General features: G+C 35.7%; 1 protein-coding gene across 1 annotated transcript; it reads right to left on the bottom strand.

Moving 5' to 3' along the window:
* Nucleotides 1–3,137: 3,137 nt before the first annotated feature.
* Nucleotides 3,138–5,290, bottom strand: LOC116174852 (RING finger and SPRY domain-containing protein 1-like). The gene is made up of 4 exons (XM_031492869.1): nucleotides 5,011–5,290; nucleotides 4,746–4,960; nucleotides 4,433–4,690; nucleotides 3,138–3,730 (listed from the first exon to the last, which is right to left on the bottom strand). Exons 1-4 carry the CDS (start codon nucleotides 5,263–5,265, stop codon nucleotides 3,643–3,645), a joined length of 816 nt encoding a protein of 271 aa, XP_031348729.1. The 5' UTR covers nucleotides 5,266–5,290; the 3' UTR covers nucleotides 3,138–3,642.
* Between the last annotated feature and the right edge of the window lie 15,036 nt (nucleotides 5,291–20,326).

Genomic DNA, 20,326 nt, shown 5'->3' with positions numbered 1-20,326 from the left:
TGGGTGACCAGTGGCGGTCGCAGGTCGAGTCGCCTTTGGAAGTTGAAGTTCGATTTCCTAATTCCTATGTAAACACAAATTTCAAAGGTGACTCGACAGCAACTCTTTTTTGATCGCGTACCTAGTATATTTGTACTCATTATTCTACTAGAATAGTGAAACGTACGTCTATTTGCAGAAGTCGCAAATATACCTAATGGCGCTTCCCGCTACTCGCACATTCCTCATGGGCCCACAAATGGCATCTCTCAAACTCACTTCAAAGCCCCCTCTGGTGTCATTTGAAAACCGTTATCCAGTCACAGAAGTCGTTCTGTGATAACACGATACTCGAAAAAGAACTAAACTAATACATTTTATTTTAATTAAGAGGGCTCGGAACCAACTGGACATTTGTAATAATTAAAAAGCAGGAATGAGGTGGTAGACTCGGACATAATAACCGACAGTATTTGGATCTCTACCTATCGGATAAAAGACGTACCTACACAACACCCGCAAGTTATTGTTTTCCATCAGAGTGCCTTGAAATCAAGAACTTGAGAGGTCCGCCCTGTACTATATATATAGACTACGACGATGCACTTTTTTGAGACGTGGCAACCGCGCAACTGTTTAGAAGAAGGAGAAAGCTGTCAGCGCCGTCTCGAGAGCACGAACACTTCTTACGTCACAGCCATCTTGGTTTGTGCTTTCGTCGAGAGAGCATTGTGTGGTTTTGTTTTTTTTGTTTGATAACGTGTATGAAAAATTTTATTGTTTGAAATCGATTTCATTTTTGGTGCAAATATTTGCTCAATTTATGGTTATGGTTTGATTATATGGTCTTCTCGAAGTTTAATTTATATTTTTAGTCATTCATGTAAATTTGTAAGGCTCTGTGAACCTAGAATCTCAAGTGAAGGCTTGGATATCCACCACCACCATACGGCAGCGGGTACGAGATAAGGAAGGAACATATACAGCGAAGAATCGGAACTGTATGGGGCTCTTCCTTCAGGGAAATAACTTCGTAATCGAATCATACAGACAATATCATACTGTAATTTTCAAACAGAACAAACAAAATAACATTGTGAAAAACCTGGGACGCCATTCATTGAGATCCCCTAACGTAATCCCGTTACCGACGCCAACTTTCTGTGAAACTTCGTCGTAAAGAATCTCTGTTTCCCAGCAGTTGTTCAGAACGGTTGCTGTATATACAGAGCGTTTCGTATGTATTTCCATACTGCGGTTTTTTAGAGTTGTGAGGTGTGTCGCCTTTCGAAGTGAATAAGTTGCTATAGTAGATACTAGCAGTAGCATGGACCAACGAACAGAGGACTATGAAGCATCAAGCATCGATATAGCATATAAGGACGTTCACTTTTGTGAATCACTCTAAAACCGTTCCTCTTTGATTCAAAAATGAATTTCTTCGGTTTTTAATATTGGCAGGCGCACCCCGTAGGTACTTGTTCTAGGTATGGGCTCAGCGTTCACCATAACGCCGCGTTTCTACGAGACAGTAATGCCGCGTTTACACGAGGCCAGTAAGTAGGCCAATAACTCCATTAATTAAGTAGGCTAGACTCCAGTGACTGAATTCCATTAGCTGACCTGTCCAGCCTGGTGAATTAACGTTTACACCAAGGCAGTTCATTGGAACCAGGGAGAATATGACCAGTGTACCCGGAACCGTGCGCATCATCCGTGTTCCCTGAGGACATAAATGAGTTGAAAATCGAAGACCCAACGGAGTATAAAGCTCTTCTAAATATCCGCGTTACAGGCCAGTTTGACTCCTTTATTTTTTGATGCCGATTATCTTGTCCAAGAAATTGAAGGAAACACTATATAGCTCATTAGACAGTTCCAGAAATTCCCATCAAGTACAACCGGAAGTTTCATGTTGTCTGGAGCCTCAACCTAATTTTGTAATTGTCGTGAGCTTGAAATCCAAATTGGGGTATTTCTTTAGGTTAGTATACATAGTTTTTTATAAACTAAATAGAAAATTATAAACGTGGTAGTTTAGGGGAATATGAAATTTCAAATTTATGCAGATTCCAGTCCTTCTATTCAGACTCCCTTGACTTCTTTGGATCACGTTAGAATTTATTGATATACAGAGTGTTCCGAAATTCGCGCACACGGACTATGGGATGGTGTTATACGACAAAAACTGAACAAAAAGTTCCTCTACCAATTTTCTATTAGACCGCTATTTTTCGAGCTACTGCGGTTTCAAAAATCTCCACCCCCCCTACGCTGCGCCACTGGTTAAACTTAATAACAGCACATTTTTAAGAACAAAAAAAGGTTCAAAATAAACTATAATTAGGACGAGTACAACAGTTGTTCAAAATGTCCGCCGTCTGCTAGTAAACAAGCTTCAGCACGTCGAAAAAAAAAGTGCCGTTCTGATCAAACACTGAGGAACTTTTTATTAAGTTTTCGTTGTATAACACCATCCCACAGTCCGTGTGCGTGAATTTCGAAACACCCTGTATGTATAGCTCTAATACTGTATCTTGTGTTGAGTAAAAAATCCACAATTTTTTCTTTTTTCCTAATAATAATTCAATAAATATGAGAGTCGGCATCCTTAATTATGAAAATAACATTTAAAAACTTCAAATACTTCCCAGATCTGTTTGGAGTATAGGGGGTTATGGCGCCCCGCCAAGCTGGAACTTTGAAAAAAAAAGGTTTCGTCCTTTTCAGAAGCTGAGAGACAAATGGAAGGTTTCCTTCATCTGTTCATTCTTTTCTACACATATTCTTCCATATCGCAATGGTGCTTGTGTTGGGCTACTCTATTTTTAGCAGGTCTGGCACATTAGATGCATAGCTTTGGGCTACCAACTCTTTAAACGTTCTTCTATCGGAAAATCTTGGTATCATTTGGGGAACAACAAAATTCTCCCAAAAAAAGGTTCAACATTTTGGTATCGATTGCAAAGAACTAAAAATTGTTGCTCTAGAACAATGATAAAAATTTGGGAATAGTGATGCTCCAGATCTCTATACCTACACAGACTTTCTGCTCAAACCTATAGTCGACCAAGATGAATTACCATTTATAAACACAAAATAATAAACAAATCTTTATTAATGACAACAAACCAATTTAAAAAATATATTTTACAGCGCTTATAAGGTAATTTACAATAACTAAACATACATACATTTTAATATACATATACATCTTAGGCTCATTTACAATAAAATAATTAATACTCTTTATAGAAAATCTGAATAGTATAAATACACATTAAAAGCGTTACAATAGTTTGGCATTCCATAAAGACAAATAGTGAATTTTCGTATATTTAGAGTCTTTAAAAGACTGATATATTTCTTTCTGCTTTAATATAAAATATCAACTTTTTGTAGCCCTTAATCCATAAGTTTCAAAATTTAATAAAAGGTATATACAAAAAACGTAACGCCCATATTTTTGACCGAATTCTCTTCTAAATTTTCAATGTGGGACAGAGATAGTTGTTAATTTACATATGATATACACAGATACAACTTTAAACAAATAAATGCAATAGTAAATATTTTAAACTGCTATGCCAACAACAATACAGTCTATAGAAAATTATTTAACATTGGCGGCAAAAAAACGTTATAGAGAAATAACAATCGATGTTACGTATTATCGTCTACAACAAGATGTATTGCTGATCTGCACATGGGACATTCGGTCAGTTGACTAACGCAAGACGTGCAAAATCCTCTGAAAAACGGTTGAAATTAGATTAATGTCTCGGATGGGGATAATAACTGATGCAATCAAATAAAACTGGGGAAAGTACTCTTGTGTTGTAGTTTTTCCTTGAGCGTCGAGCTTTTTCATTTCTACTTTTCTTCCTTTGCTTTAGTTTTCTTTGTTCTTTCCCTTTATTCGCATGATATGAACATTTTTTTAAATTTCATTTCTCTAGATATCTTTTAGTTTTTACATTTTATGGCATTGTCTGTTATAGGTACAATGCCATTGGTGTAGAGCAAAGCTCTTATTTTAACTGGGTTTAGAATTTTCAATTAGTATTATCTAGAATTTTATGAATTTCCAGAATCTCAAAAACAAGAACCTTAAAAATTTTATCTCAAAGTTCTCAAAAATTTTATGACTGAAAGATTCCAAGCATCTCAAAAATCCTAACAACCTAAAATATCTTAAAAACTATGAGGATGTTAAATATTTAAAGAATTTAAACAAATTTTAATAATGTAATAAATACAAAGATTCTCAAACATTTCAAGAAATTCAAGAATATCCATCTCAAGAACTTCAAGGGCCTAGTGATTATGTCACTTATTCTGAAATTCACTTCGCATGTTATAAAGCACTCTAAGTAGGCATTGGCAAGGTACATTTTAAATGAGAAGCAAAAGAAGTAGAGTGGAGAATTAAAAACGGTAATATACCACTTACTCGTGTTCACAGGGAATAAGCCGCACAGAGGCCTTTTTGTCGTAGCACAAGGTGCAACTATCCTCTCTAACGCTCTGCTGTCTTAGTTGGTCCAGATAAATGTGACGTGGCATTACCTTCTTACTTTCAGGCTCCAATACACCACAATCATTAAAGTTTGAAAACTCCAAGTTCGGTGGAAATTTAAATGGTTCGGTACCAAAGTTAAAATGGCACTGTTGGAATGACATGAAGCTTGCGGCTGCAAAGAATCCGGATCTGCAATCAAAGTATAATTTTATGCACGATACCAATTGGGTGATTAAAACTTTACTTGGCCATGCTAAAAACGTGAGTGCAAGGCGGTATTTCTTTTCCATTCACCGAAAAAATTATTTGCTGGTTATCCATGTCAAGAAGGCAACCAAGCGTATCACCAGGTTGCCATCGAGGCAACTGCTGCGGTTCCGATTTGGCGTTGTACCAGATCAGCTTTCTGCATCCGTCATAAGCTAACGAATATTTATCGTCCCCAATTCCATACCCATCCTGCAAGTGAGGTATTAACGAGAAACAAACTTTGAAAGGGAAATACTAACATGATTCAAGAAATTGCTCTCCTTAGTGGCCCAACCGATCTGCATAACACCTGGAGTGATAATGCATACTTCGTAATACCAGACACCTGAATCAGCCTGGGCCGTGCATCTTACACTTTCGAATGAGTAGGCGTCACATCGAGCTTCCAGACCATTTGGGGAAATTTTGAGATATTCACTTACGTCGCTAGTGTTCAGCATTGCGTTCAAGTGCGAATTATTTACCGTTAGATATGAAAATTTTCGATTCTTCATTATAACTGAAACAATTATGTTCTGTTGAAATAAAGAAAAATTTGATTCAAAGAAAATTGGTTGCAAAATTAGAATTGAGACAGTGGTTGCCATGGATTTTAAGCTACGTTTAAGCTAAGCTCTGCTTAAATTTGTCGGTGCAAACGGGCATTAGTCTTTTATTTCATTGGTCTCTACCTTTACCTATTTTAATTGTCAAGTTCTGACAGACAAAAAGCTAAAGCTAGGCCTTAGACCATGTACAGTGATATTTATTAAGAAGTAGACATAGGGATTTACGTGTATTATTTCTCCTTATGTCTACTTTTAAATGATACATTTCTTCTGTAGTGCGCCTAATTTCATGCAACCAAAATAACTTCTTAAAACAAATAAAGATCTGGCTGTCATATTAATTAATTTGAATATTGTCGCTTTGGTTTCCGCATTTTTAGCGCATTTCCACAAAAATAAAAAAAAAATGCGCTATTGTGGCCACTTTGTCCGTCCGTCCGTCCGTCCGCTCGTTTTGCGACGCTACTAGTTCTTTATCTTAAGAGCTATTGTTCTACTTTTTTCGCTATTTGGTTCGTTATGGTGTCGAGTCTTGTACCAAGGAAGGAATTTTTTCTGTACCGCTTACAAAAAAAGTTATTGTAAAAAAAACAAAAAACCGTTTTTTACATGTTCCATAATTTTACACTTTTGCCGTTTATTAACGATCCTAGAGATCGTTTATAATTTTGCATTGCTATCTGTCGCCTGCCGGTTGGTCTCTCCGTCTGTTCCTTTGTCTGTCTGTCCATCTATCTGTCCGTGTGAACGATAACTTTGTTTAGAAATGTTCGATCGCTTTTACATCTCCGTTAGTTATGAACTGAATTGCATGAAATTCAATATGGGCATAGCTTTAGCCATATAATACGCAATGCCAAAAGTTGAATCGAATCGATTCAAAATTCACAGTGCCTTTTTCCATCTCACCATTTGTAAAAACCGCGAAATTTGCAAACTTTTTTACTTATAAAAGTATTTGAATGAAATTTGATACATAGGCACTTGGGATAAAGGAAAATCAAACGCCAGTTTCAAAATTTGGTTTTGCGCATGCGCAATGCCAACTTTTTTATTTATGGAAGAATTTAAACGAAATTTGATACATAGGCACTTGGGATAAAGGAAAATCAAACTCCAATTTCAAAATTTGGTTTTGCGCATGCGCAGTGCCAACTTTTTTATTTATGGAAGAATTTAAATGAAATGTGATACATAGGCACTTGGAATAAAGGAAAATCTAGCGCCAGTTTCAAATTTTTATTTTGCGCATGCGCAGTGCCAACTTTTTTATCTATGGAACTATTTAAGTGAAATTTGATACTTGAGGCGCTTGGAACAAAGGAAAATCTAACATTAGTTTTAAAATTTAGGTTTGCGCATGCGCAGTTCCAACTTTCTTATTTAGAAAAGCATGAAATGAAATTCTTCTCATAAACTGAAATTGAAGTAGCACGTCAACAATGGATTGCCCATGTGCAACGCTATCTTTCATATTTGTGGGCGGATTTTTACGATTTTAACAGAAGTTGCATCTTACAAATGGGAAATGAATGCAAGTGGAAATGCGCTTTATGTAAATCGTTTACGATTACTTTTTAACTTGTTCCTAGTTTCATCAGTTTCTTTCTGTCAAGTCCGCATTTAGCCTCTGATATTTTCTTATTCCTCCTTCGGCATTGATGTTTTTGTAGCTTCCTCTTTTCCATATGTGCTATCATTTCTTGATTTATCCAACGCTTTGGTCTAATTCCTTTCTTACATCCAACTTTTTCTTCAGCTGCTTTGATTATTCCCATTTTGCAATAAAGTGTATTTGCAATTAAAGGTGGCCTTTGGATCTACACCTACTGTTCGTTTGAAGTTTGAAATAATTGGATATTGTGCATATTGGTTTTGTGTTAATTTAATTTGAGTATCCCAGAGACACAAATGCTGCTTTATTTATGGAAAACACTATAGAGGATTGGTCGAAATGTGTACTCATGATGTACTACCCAGGGTACTACCACTACTGGAACATTTGCCCTCAGAATATTTGCCCCAATATGGTCTTTGCAATATTCCCCAAAAAGATGACGAGGTGAAGTCCCCCATGCCTCAAAATCTTTCCCCTCTCGCTCACTCCGCCGAAAATTCAAGCGCCAAGGAAATTAGAAATATCTTGGATTTTTGAAAAACAACTTAAAAAGAGTAAGTATAATTTAACGTGAAAGATACTAAAAGTTACTAAAAACAATGCTATAATGACTTTCATTGTAATACTGTTTTTGATCAAAACAGTTGTACAAAATTCCTATTGTAATACCGAAATAGAGAAATCTTTGTTATTTAGATTATAGTGACACATCAAAGGTGATCATGTTACTCGAAAAATGTAATAAATTTATTGAAATCTGAAGAAAAACTACCCATCATAGTCTAAATATGCAAGTGAAGTAAACTATCCATTCACCGCGTGAGAGCTCTGGGTGTGGTCCCATGTTCCGAGGTATACCGGCGGTGGCTCTGATGTTTGAGAGATGTTGTATGTAGATTAAGAATCAATCGAATTCTCAAAGATTACTACCCCTAAATTAGATTTATGTGCCATTATGGCTTTTGTCGAAGGATAATGAAATTCGGAGCTCTTTTGGCGATGTTCAAGAGTTGATATACCTATGCCTTCATAAAATCAAACAAATAAGCACATATTTACTACATAACTACCCCTTTAGTCTTGCATTCTCGCCGATTACGTCTAAAAATTATTCCATTGGAAATTGTAATTTATGTTTAGGGGTTGATATGTTTAGATTAAGGATCAAACACATACGTGAATATTGCTAAGCGGCAAACGGTCACTAAACCACCCACAAGCACCTGTCCAGATAGCTCAATTTAGTACAGGTACTAACAAAAGATTTAAGAGAAATAATTATAATTTTTCTAAGGCATGTCCACTCAGCCTCGATATTGACGTAAATTTTATTAATTTGAGAAATTCAGCAGCCATAGCCACCTCTAAAATTCCAAAGAATTAATTAAACAATTTTCAAGGAACGCCTAGTGTAATTCTGGGTGCGAAAAAGAACATTTTAACTTGCGAACTCTTATCTGGGTTGTAATTTGGACTCGGATTAATCACAAAATCAACCATTTCCAGATGAACAAATTTATTCAAAACATAAAACGATCAAATAAAGAAAAACATGCACTCAGGGCCAAAATAACACAGGCCACCCAACAAGCGGTCGATAGAACAATTAATTAAAGAAACCTTAAATAATTCTAATGAAAAGTCTGCTCCAAATGAATTGATTTGTACAAACTATAACTTTCCTATTCACCTACTTTAATGCCAAACGAGCCAAAGGTATACAGTAGTGATCGTTTTGAAACCCATAATCCTAGGCAGAGTAGAAATCTGACTGCATGGTTTTAAAACTTCACTTTTAATTCCGAATGAGGTATGCAATAGTGATAGTGTTGAAAGAGTGAAGGTCTGATGATGTAGTCAGATTTGTGCTCTGCCTTCGGACCACTCGGCTCTTGATCCTGTTCCACTTACACTCCACATCCTCCTCGACATGATTCATTATTTCTTCATCCATCCATTTCTACACTTCATCCTTGTCCATAAACTTTAATTTGTCTAAGTTGAATAACTACTACTATTTTGGTTTTTTTGCGGAAATCTACCTTTCTCACTTCTTTTTCCAAGGCCATACATGCCAACCACATTTTCATCTCTTCCATTTCCCAACGCCTCACTTCAATCACCCATTACGATTATACTTTCTATTCTTGCATATTTTCTTCTAGTTCCTCATCCTTATGGTCAGTGTTTGGCATGTACATTAACATTTCCGCACCTTCTACAGGGGAACCTCGGGTCACTCTGTAATTGGACACAAGCCCAGAACAAGAGAGGGCCAGTAAATAAATCAATAAATAAATTTCCTTTGACACAGCGTTAAGCTTTAGAGCCATCGCTCTATCACAGCCATAAATTATTTTAGTTACACACCGGGAAAGTTCCTTGCTGACATTAAATCCTACTTCGTTTTTCCACTGTAAAATCATCACAATTTTCCTGTTCCTATCCTTCACTTCACTCCAATTAAATCCAGTCTGTTTTTAATTATTTCTCGCCGAAGATTTTCAAGCTTTTCCTCCTTTAGTAGACTGCTAGCGTTCCAAGTCCCCATCCTCAATTTACCCTTTTCCTTCTCCTCAATTGTTTTTCTTGAATTTCGTAACTGTCCACTCCGGAGATTTGAGTTTGGGACTAGTTTTAACTCCCGAAAATTTAATATTAAAAAAATTCATATTTCTTTTTATCTTTCCCTGGCACTTCTTAAGAGATACCGCGTGAGGTCTTTAATAGGGTGGTTCCCACTGGCCTTCTCCATCCTGACGCTGTTGATCCCGAAGAGCGGACCCGCCTTTGGAGAAATTTTTCACTTCTTGGATAACAGGGGGCGACGAACCCGCTCACTTGGTACAGGCTTAACTTCTTATCTCCGAAATCCCTCGATCGTCATCTTCATCAGTGCAAACATTGCTATACCTACCACGGGAAGGTATACGAGGTTAATGTTGGCGTTAGCCTAACTTCTATGACCTAGTGAAACTATAGTCCCCCTCCTACTTTGTTTTGAAACCTTTACGTAGGTATATGAGTTCGCTTCCATGCCTTTGTTTGGGAACTAGAGGCGTCTCCCCCAGGAGACCATTTCCAAGTAAAGTAAGACTCGATCATGCTCCCCCTAATTTGTTCCTAGGAGGTATTCCATATTCCCCAGACCTCCTTTCCTACAGAATCGTTCTACCTTTGGGGGCGATATGGCGTCTTCTCGAAAATTATCGTGCAAATGTTAATGCCAAACGTTTTTTGGAGTTGGAGCAGCACCGGTGGGTCTGGAGGTTATGGAATACCGCTCAGGAGAATACTTCCCAGTAAAGTAAGACTCCATTATCCTCCTCCTATTTTTTCCTCCCCCCCCCCCCCCCCCCCCCGGTACTGCCACATTCTCCCACAGAATCGTTTGGGGGAAATAATAGTAGAATTTTCATTTTCCGAGGGGCATTCCATACTCCATCGATCGTGGTGTTAAATGTGAAGGTTTCTTCGTGTAAGTTAATGCCAAACATTTTTCGGAGGTAACGCAGCACCGAGTGATCTGGGGGGTTGTGAAATACCCCCGGGAGAACATTTCCCAGCACGGTAACACTCGGATCATCATTCCCCGAATTTTTGTTAGACACCCCGGTACTACATTCTGCCATAGGTTCGCTCTACTTGCAAGCCCCTTTTTTTGGGTGAAAGGGTTTTTATTTTCTAAGGGGCGTTCAATGGCTTCTTCTCGAAAGTTATCGTGTGAGTGTTGACGCTATGGGTTTCTGGGGATACACGCAGCACCCAGTAAAGTAAGATTCGATCATTCTTTCGCGCATGTTTTAGAGAAAGATTTAGAAATAATGTCCGGATAAACTTAGGGTGCCTTGAGAGAGAATTTTAAAATAAACGCTTTTTGGTGTTCACGAAAAAGTAGTCGAATTTTGAAAAAAGTTTTAGTATCACTTCATAGTTAAACTCGCTCTCATTTCAGAATCACGATGTGAAATTTGCATTTGCCAAAATTTAAATTCTGCGGTTAGAAGAAAAGTGGGAAAATTTATAAAAATTAATTAGCCACTTTAAGGAAAGGTTTGGAAACAAAGTCAATTTAGAGAAACGTTTGATCTCATTTTAAGGTTTCCAGAAAACGCCCGGGATTCCGAGAGGTAGACTTTTAAAATACAAGTAAACCAAAACCACAACTACGTGGGTACTGTCAGAGCTACTCGTTCACAAAGGCACTTTTTTTTCTCAGAAAAAAAAATTGGGGAATAAATAACGATTTTGACATTTTTTGGTTAAAAATATTTTGGTCGTCAAAAATCCTGCCAAAGATACACATGGATCACTTCTTGGGTATCGAGAAATTGAGTTTTTTCCCAAGAAAATTGGTGCCAAAACTACGATTTGACATCTTTTGGCTTAAAATATTTTGGGCATTAAAAATGCTTATGGATTACTTCTCAGATATCCAGAAAGTCGTTTTCCCAATACAATTGATGAACAACGATTTTGACCAACAGATTTGACAGACGGACAGACGGTGAAAGGGATAGACGGTGAGACGGGCGCAGTTTTGAAGACATATAAATATAGTAATTTCACAAAAAGGCGCACGACCTAAAACGCGCAATTCCTAGAGCAGAATTTGGATTTCGAAATTTCGAAAAAAACGTGCCTAAGCTCATGTTCAGCCATAGCAATTTTCAATTTTAATAAACTAATTTGCCCAATTGTTAAGAATCTTACAAAATTTATTAAAGGGGTCAATTCGTAAAAAGGTTAGACGTCTTTATCCTTCTTTAACCCTCCAAAAAATTTATATTTGGCTACAGTCTCATAAGCAAAACGATACAAAATGGCGAATAATTATTAGATACCTACATATGATATGTATATTTTTTAAGGAAAATTTAATTTTACCTGGTAAAAGCGAAAAAAAGTTAAAAATTGGCACAAAGGGATAACCTTTTCCGTTCGATCCCAATTTCCAAATCGCATTCAAAACCTCTTGACATTTTGAAATAATTTTTGCGGAATTCTGCTTCCGAATTTTGAAGGCCCAATGAAGTAACGCCATTTTCTCTTACGCTTAGGAATTCTGTGATAAATCTCACCATTCCTTTTTTAAAATACTATGATAGAAAACCCTTGAGGTTTGCGGAAAAGAGCCGAACGAATATGCGAATTTGTTAGAAAATTAAAAAGAAGTTCACAGAAAAGTCTCCCAATTTTAAGGAATTAATTTGTTGATTTCAGAAAAGATTGAGAAATAAAATTCAATCTTACTTTTCGAATTATTATTGAAAAATTTAGAAATCGAGTAATTTCTTCGAAACTTTTGCTTTCAATTCGGAATTGCGAGTTTAAATTCGAAATTCACAAGATCAGGAATTAGAATCATCAGAATTAGAAATTACTGTGCTTTGCAGAAAAGTCGATAAATTGATAAAACACACGGCATTTTTGAGAAAAGTCTATTCAGAAGAATCTTAATTTCAATTAAAAAGGTCCACATAACACTAGGAATTCCTAAGATGACTATTTTACAGTAGAAAATTCGAAAAAATGTTAAACGACCCCCACAGACACTAAAAGGACATTTTTAATAGGCCAATTTCCTTTTATTCTTACAATGCACTTACATTCACTAACACGTAAAATAACAATAGAACATTTCATCACACATACCAAAAGGACAATAAAAACGGTAAGAAATCACAAAATACATATTAAAAATACCACAAAAATAAACGTCATAACACAAACACTTAAAAAGAAAAAAAAGGTAACACTATTAGCACAATATGCCAAACTGAAACGTTAACCTCTCTCCTAACAAAAAGCATTGAAAAAACATCTTAGTATTTTGTATTGTTTGTAAACAAACAGGTTCATGAGATGAAAGACATTGGGTGGTGGTGGTGGTGGTGGTGGTAAATGTTGGAAGTTATCCCGTGCATCCCTCGTGAACGGAAAACATAGTAAGATGTGGAAGAAGTTTCCGGGACGAGAATTATTGATTTTAAAAGTTAAAAGCGATCCCTCTAAACTAATAAAACGAACAAAAGTACGTACCTAACACTTTTAACCGCACTGCATCAAAATACAGTAACACCGGCATCCCTTAACAGTCGGCAATCCCCTTAAGCATCACTAATCCCTAGTTACATTTTTATTTCGCGATGATTTATATAGGTATTAGGCCACTCCACGCTAACCTTCTGATTTGTTCTATACAATAATAATAGAGTCTGGCTGGTAAATGGGGCTCAAGGGGGTGATATCTCAAACAGGGGTGTAGCCCTTACTCAATTTACCGCTACATTATAGCGGCGCGTTGGTTAAGCTACACTGCTCGGTTTCATCCGACTTTCAACGCGTATCAAAGAATATTAACTTAGGATTACTGTTAATCTAATATTTCGGTACAAACAATACATTCGCCTCTCCCTTTTTTTTTTCTCTCCGTTCACCTTGTGGACCGCCGCGGGCAGCGGGCGAGGATGAGATTTTACGAGAGGGTGATTATATTTGAATTGTAATGGTGGGCTTACCACCGTAAGCAATATTAAGGGTGGCTCGTGATTTCAGAAGTTGCGGACGATGTCGGAATAGAAATTAAGCTTATTTTTGGTGGTAAATACCCCATTTGTTACGCGTGTCTCCTTTTAATTTTATTTATTGTCACTTGGATTTGCACCCTCTTTGTGTAAAAGGTTTTTTTGTTGATGATTCGCGTTTCCTTGTTCGGGTTTTATTTCATTGCTCCTCGCTCAAAAAAAGATTTATTATACACAATGTCCCAGAATAATTGAACAGTGCTTTATTTCAGATTCGTTTATCTTGCAGCCTGTTTTCATTAATTCGATCAAAGCCGCCGACGTCTAATTAATTGTAGACATCTCAAAATTAGAACGATTACACACTTCTGTTACATTTCGTTGCGGCAGCCTTGTTAAACGCCAGCGAGTAGACCAATTTCAATAGTTAATTGTCAATTGATTTACTTTCTATTTTAAATGTCAATTACCTCAATACCTAACTTGCTAGTAGGTACATGCAACAAACTCATTCATGGTTATAGTATTTACATTTCCGTCGTTGCATGTCAAAACAAAATGATACATACTTTTATCGGGTTTACACTTACGTTTCTAAACTGAAATGCAAATCACAACATCCCCTTCTCAATAAACTACAAATTTAAAAAGTTCAGTAAACAGACGAAGGCTACTTTTCGTCTCTCATGGTTAGCAACACCTCTACGGCATTTTTTGAAAAATTTGACATTGACCAAAGAACACAAAGAATTGCTAGGCGTCATATTCAGATTTTTATGTCTTTTGAAATTGTTCGATTCCCAGATCAATCTGCAGATGGTTTCATCTCATCCGATTCTATAGATTTTTTTTATTCTTTGGAACTATAAAGTAGTATATTATATACCCCAGGGACTAAAAGTGTGTGTTTTAATCCCGAGGGTGTTGCCCGAAACGTATAAACTATGTAACTTAAGTACCTATCATTATTTGATCATCAGTATCTAGAAACCGAGATAAAATTCAAGACAAAGCATTGGCATCTAACATATCAATTGCTCGTAATAGGGATAGCTCTTTAGCAGGTTTTAAGAGTCTAAATTTTTGAGGGTTATATTAGGAGGTTTGTTGATTTTTCATGGTTTACCTTCTTCAGAATTATTTTGTGTAGCTAATATTTTTTATAAACTTGTTCATTCACGAAAATGATTGAATAGGCGTTTGAATTATTTGTCATTTGACACCCTGTATCCTTCAAAGGACACTGTAAAATTTGAAAACTAAACCATGGACTTGTAGGAAATTAAGAGACATTCCCAATGATGTGTCACTCGACCCAAATTTCAATGTAAAATTATTGAAAGGGAGTTGGCGCCCGGTGTGTACATTTTTAAGTACAGATGCTCCCCTACCACCCAAAATTTACCAATTTCCTTGCGAGTTATTCAGTCTGTTTCGATTTCATTGTGCCTCCCTGTAAAAAATAAAACAGATTTTCCTAAAAAATTACGTAATTTAAATACCTGTAGGGTATGAGCACCTATTGAGTTAAGTTTCAAACATATAATACGACAATGAAACAAAGAAAAATGGAGGTGCAAGAGAAGTTACACTTTTCTATAAGAGCAGGACATGATTATACCAAATAAGGTCGAACATTCTTGAAAAAAACCGTAAAGTCAATATTCCTTATGAGCATTTATAGTGTTCCTAGTCGTGGTTTTGGCCAAAGACTAAAGAATCGAAAATTTCTGACGGATAGCGAAAGTTACATCCCTTTAAATGACATGAATATATTAAATTAGACCTAAGAAAATTACGTCATTTTAATACTTAATCACTTAATGCCAGTAACGGTTTTAAACATAATCAATTAATATAAAGAAACAAACATTTTTGTAGAAAATCGCATAAGTACTTTATTTAAACATCGGGTACGGCATGCTTTGATGAGCAATTATGAAGATGTTAGTAGCAGTTTTAAATATAACTGATCTAAAAAAGGAAATTGTTTAAAGGGTAACAGAAATTACAACCCTCCAACTTCATGTCCACGTAAAATAGAAGAAACTTTTCCTATAACAAAATTACGCAATTTGAAAACCAGGAAGGTGAACTTCTTTGTATGAGCATTTATGGGGTTGTTGGTGACGGTAATTCAACAAAATTTTGAAAACCGTAAGGGGCATCCTTTTCACGCGGAATTACAGAATGACCGACCACTTTTTAATATAAGCGAGATGTCAGTGTTTAACGATGCGTTGAGTGAATTATTTTCACTATAAAGGGTGAATTATTATGCAGTTATGCAATACTGAGAGATGTTTGAAAATTGCAAACACATTATATCTATACATACAGGGTGCCCATTATGTAGGAATATATCTCGGTAACTATCACATGTATACAACATTTTTCTAGATATGAAAATTGTTTAACATTCTATTTCCCATAATAAAGGCAGCATTCAGTTGTTTTTACTTCAGAAAACAAATGAGTAATGAAAAACAATTAATTTTTTAGATGGCAGTGCGCCTTTTCATTAGGCTCATTTGACACAGATTTTTTTTCTCTTTTCGATGGTATAACAGGTTAAGTAGTCATGTTCAAGGAAATTTTTCAAAAAAAATTATAATTAGGTATATCAATAGGTAACATTAATCCAGATACCCCACATCAAAATAAAACAAATGAACGTGTACGTTTCTTGTTAAACCTTGAAAACAAAACGAAATTGGGTTAAGTGGAAGAGCAGACTGTGGCATTGCCGCAGTGCTGAACTTCGCCCTTAATGTATTGGAATAAATCTTTGTTTTTTTTTTTAATATTAAAGGCAATATTATTATTATTATTATTATTATTATTATTAAATTAGCAGTAAAATGGTTTTCATCGCAATGAATGTTCAAAATGTTCACCATTAACTGCAAGGCAGTGCCATAACCCATCACAAAACACTTTAAATAAAAATTAATTTTCTTACACGGATGCTAACGTGTAACCTACGTTTCTTTTAAATGAGCCTAATGAAAGTGTGTTGAGTGTATTTAAAAAAATTCAATTGTTTTATCTGGAAAGTTGTTCGGGAGGTTTGAGAATGGGTCATTTTATAGATTTCGATATGTTCTTCCCGAATTTTAAATTTTCCACCTCGTATATCTGTGCCGCTCGCAAAATGCCTCCTAAAAGACGTTTTGAAATCTTTTTTTTTTTCTTCCGCATCAACCGCTAGGGTTATTAGCGGTGTAGTGTTATTTTATGAGTGTGGTGTGTATGTTTGAAATCTTGCTTGAGCCCCTCATACGTATATACCCTCTCCGACACAAATACAAAAAGTATAATTATAACTAAGAAGTAGGGCCCAAACAAGATTTTATACCTTTTTTGGATCGAAGACTTAGCGAGAATTTTGTATGACGCACAGCCATATTTTTTAAGGCTTTCACACATTTTTGTAGTGTTGATCTTTATAGACGTCATACCACTTGATTTTTGCTCATTTTTTGATTTTCGAGAGTGAAAGACCTCTTTCGGGGTTATATGAATATTCAAAAGCACATTTGCTGTATATTCCGGTCATAACGTCAAAGAACATCAACAGCGGCAGCAAAAAGTAAGAAACGACCAGGCGAATGTCTTCACTTATAGGTACTCAACCGATATTCTTCATCAAAAAGCCTGTCCCTCCATTTTCTTTACCTTTACCTAAGTCAGTACCCAGAACTTGTAATAAAAGGCCAATTGGGAAACGTATGGCCAGGCGTATGGCAATATTGAATGAAATCGGGTAGGTATTTTTTTCAATTGGCTTTATTACAATGTTGATCATTTCCTTTGCCATTCAACATCAAAGTGGACATACCTATTATGTAGGTTGGAAACACCTTCCCGTATTTCAAATATTTTCCTTTAGATTGACTCTGCTTTTTTTTAGAGGATCCACTGGCAAGAGTAGCAACCCTAAATTGCATGATGTAAATTTTAACCCCAACTCGATGAAGATCCCTTCAAAAGGGCACATAACCGTCTCGGGATGACACATTTTTAGGGCTTGAGATTTTAGATTGTTATATAGGATAAGTGAAAACTATTATCTCCATTACTTATGAAACAATTTTTTTAATAATTGATTTACTTGCTTATATAACAAATAGTAATGCATTTAATAATCGTATAATATCTCCTTTTTTCGAGTTTCGGTTTAGTAACCATTTGTTTTTAAGTGCAACATCCTTTATATTTTCGAATCAAACTAAAATCTTAGTTATATTTTTTTTTAATTGCGGCGGTTAACACTTCTTTTACACGAAGAAATAATGGCATTTTGTAATTATATCGCTAGTATGTATACGATTCTGCAAGAAGTCAACCAATATAGAAATTTGTGCAGCTATTCTGTGGTTTGAACAGAACATGAACAACCCTTATGGGGTCAAAGAACAAAACAAACAAATGTTCGGTCCAAGCACGATAAAAAAATTTCAGTAATGCTTGAAAAAACCCACACGTAGCGCGTATTTCATGTGCAATATGCCCATGGTGCTTGAGTAAATTTCAGAAAGCAAATTTTCCTATGCAGTGCTAAAACACGTATATATTAGGCTCGCCAGAAAAGATGCGGGTCTACAATCGAATGTTTTTCATAGTATATAAACCATACGATTGTAGACCGACATCAGGTGTTCTGTGACTGGCATTCTTTCCTGGCGAGCATTATACAAGGTGTCCATTTTTCGAGTGCCAGTACCTATATTGGGATCTCGCTTACCTTAAGAGATAGAAAGTTGTTTAAACGGGGGTAAAGTTGCGAATTTCCGAGCCGAATAACAATAATCTGAAAAGAACTTTGAAATCTCATCAATAGTTTTGAAAATATAGCAAAAAAACTAAACTTTCTGATTTTCGTTTTTCATTTTTTCATAATAAACTAATCGTACTGGGCATTTATAATTAACACATTATTCGGACACTTTTTAATGGAGATTTCGAATGCGTTAACCGAGGCGTTAACTGTTTACACTGTTCTTAAATGACTTTTTAAAATTTTAAATGTCCATAAATGTTTGAATGTATGACGATGTCTATGTCAAGGTACTTGATCGCAGGCAATAAAGTTATTATTATTATTATGGCATCCCCTTTTTAATAGGTAACTTTTAAGATGACGGAGAAACACGTGGCAACTTTAGTTTTTCTTATGGATGCCATTTTGAATTTTGACATTTTGGGTTTACGTCTTTTTTTCTCTTTACAACGATATATCACACATGGTGGTTCAGTATCACATTTTTCCTAAAAATACAATTTTTTATTTTTTGAGAAGAGTGCTTTGTAAAAGCAAAGCTTTCTTTTATTGTGAACAAAATTTTGACAGTTTGGTCAATCTAGTTGTGTTGAGAAAATTCGATTTTCATCTGAACAGAATTGAACCTTCGTTTTGCAAGAAAATTATAATTCAAATTAGGACAAAATACATAAGAATACTTAAATAATATTTTTGCAATAAAACTAGCACAAACGAAAATGACACTAACGGGCGATCAAAAAAGAGTTGCTGTCGAGTCGCCTTTGGAAGTTCAGGTTAAATACGATTTCCCATGTAAACAAAAGTTCCAAAAGTGACAGCAACTCATTTTTGATCGCACAGTACTTGAAATAAGTCAACCTTTTGTTCACAATAAAAGAACGTTTTGTTTTTGCACCCATAAGAAAATCTAATGTTGCACCTGTTTCTCCGTCATCGTAAAATTAAAAACGGGATGCCATATTCGAAATCTCCATTAAAAAGCGTCTGAATAATGTGTTAATTAGAAATATCTAGTACGATTAGTTTACCATATGAAAAAATTAGAAATGAAAATCAGAAATTTTCGTTTTTTTTGCGATATTTTCAAAACTATTGAAGATATTCTTAATTTCTTTTTAGATTATTATTCAGCACGAAAATTCGTAACTTTGCCCTAATTTAACCAAATTTCTATCTCTTAAGATAAACGAGATCTCCATAGTGGTAGGTACTCGAAAAATGGACCACGGGTATAGTATCTAACTATGTAGCAAAAACAAATAACAAGTAATATAAGTTCCAATAGATTACCTATGTTCAAATAGGCGTTAAAACACGTTTCGATTTTCTTAGTATACTTATTGAGACCAGTGACGAAAGCTTTGGTTACTATTTTGTGGGTGGGCCAATTGAATTAATTATTTGGTGAATACTATTTTCATTTTTTACACGTCCCACACGTGCAAATCTTCAGCAATTCTGTTAAAGTCGTGCGACGGCGCCCCATCTTGTTGGAAGTACGTACGTACCTAGGTACTCTTCCACTTTCCAAACTAGCATCATCATCCAATAAATTCTCTAAAATGTCTGTTATTAAATTGAGGTGTACCTACTTCCCCCCTGACTTCCCCATTATGTATAGGTACCCTCATAAAAATCAGGTCCAATAATTTTTCCGTCCATAGATATAGGTAGTTGATACTTTTTGCGTCAGAAGTGAGTTTTCCTGAGACAATAGTGCTGTTGAACATACCACAGTTTGAAATGTTGCATTCAGCGTTCCAAAAAATAAACTTAACAAAATTGGGGTTGGGTACTTCACTTACTTATTATGAAATTGTTTTTTGTGCCTTGTTTTTTTTTAACTAGTTCAATGTTCCTACATTTGCGATATACAATACTTCGAGGGGGTGACTGGCGCTGAGGATATCGTTAATGGCAATATTGTAATGCAGTGTAGAAATTTGTCGGTACAAAATGTAACTATCTAAGATATCGCATTTTTCAGGATGGGCAGTAAAAGTAGTAGTAGGTACTGTGCGATCAAAAATGAGTTGCTGTCGAGTCACCTTTGGAACTTTTGTTTACATGGGAAAT

This window comes from Photinus pyralis, unplaced genomic scaffold (genome assembly GCF_008802855.1).
Source record: "Photinus pyralis isolate 1611_PpyrPB1 unplaced genomic scaffold, Ppyr1.3 Ppyr1.4_LG6, whole genome shotgun sequence".
NCBI lineage: Eukaryota > Metazoa > Arthropoda > Insecta > Coleoptera > Lampyridae > Photinus > Photinus pyralis.
The sequence above is the reverse complement of the archived record's forward strand: the minus strand, read 5'-3'. Positions and strand labels throughout refer to the sequence as shown.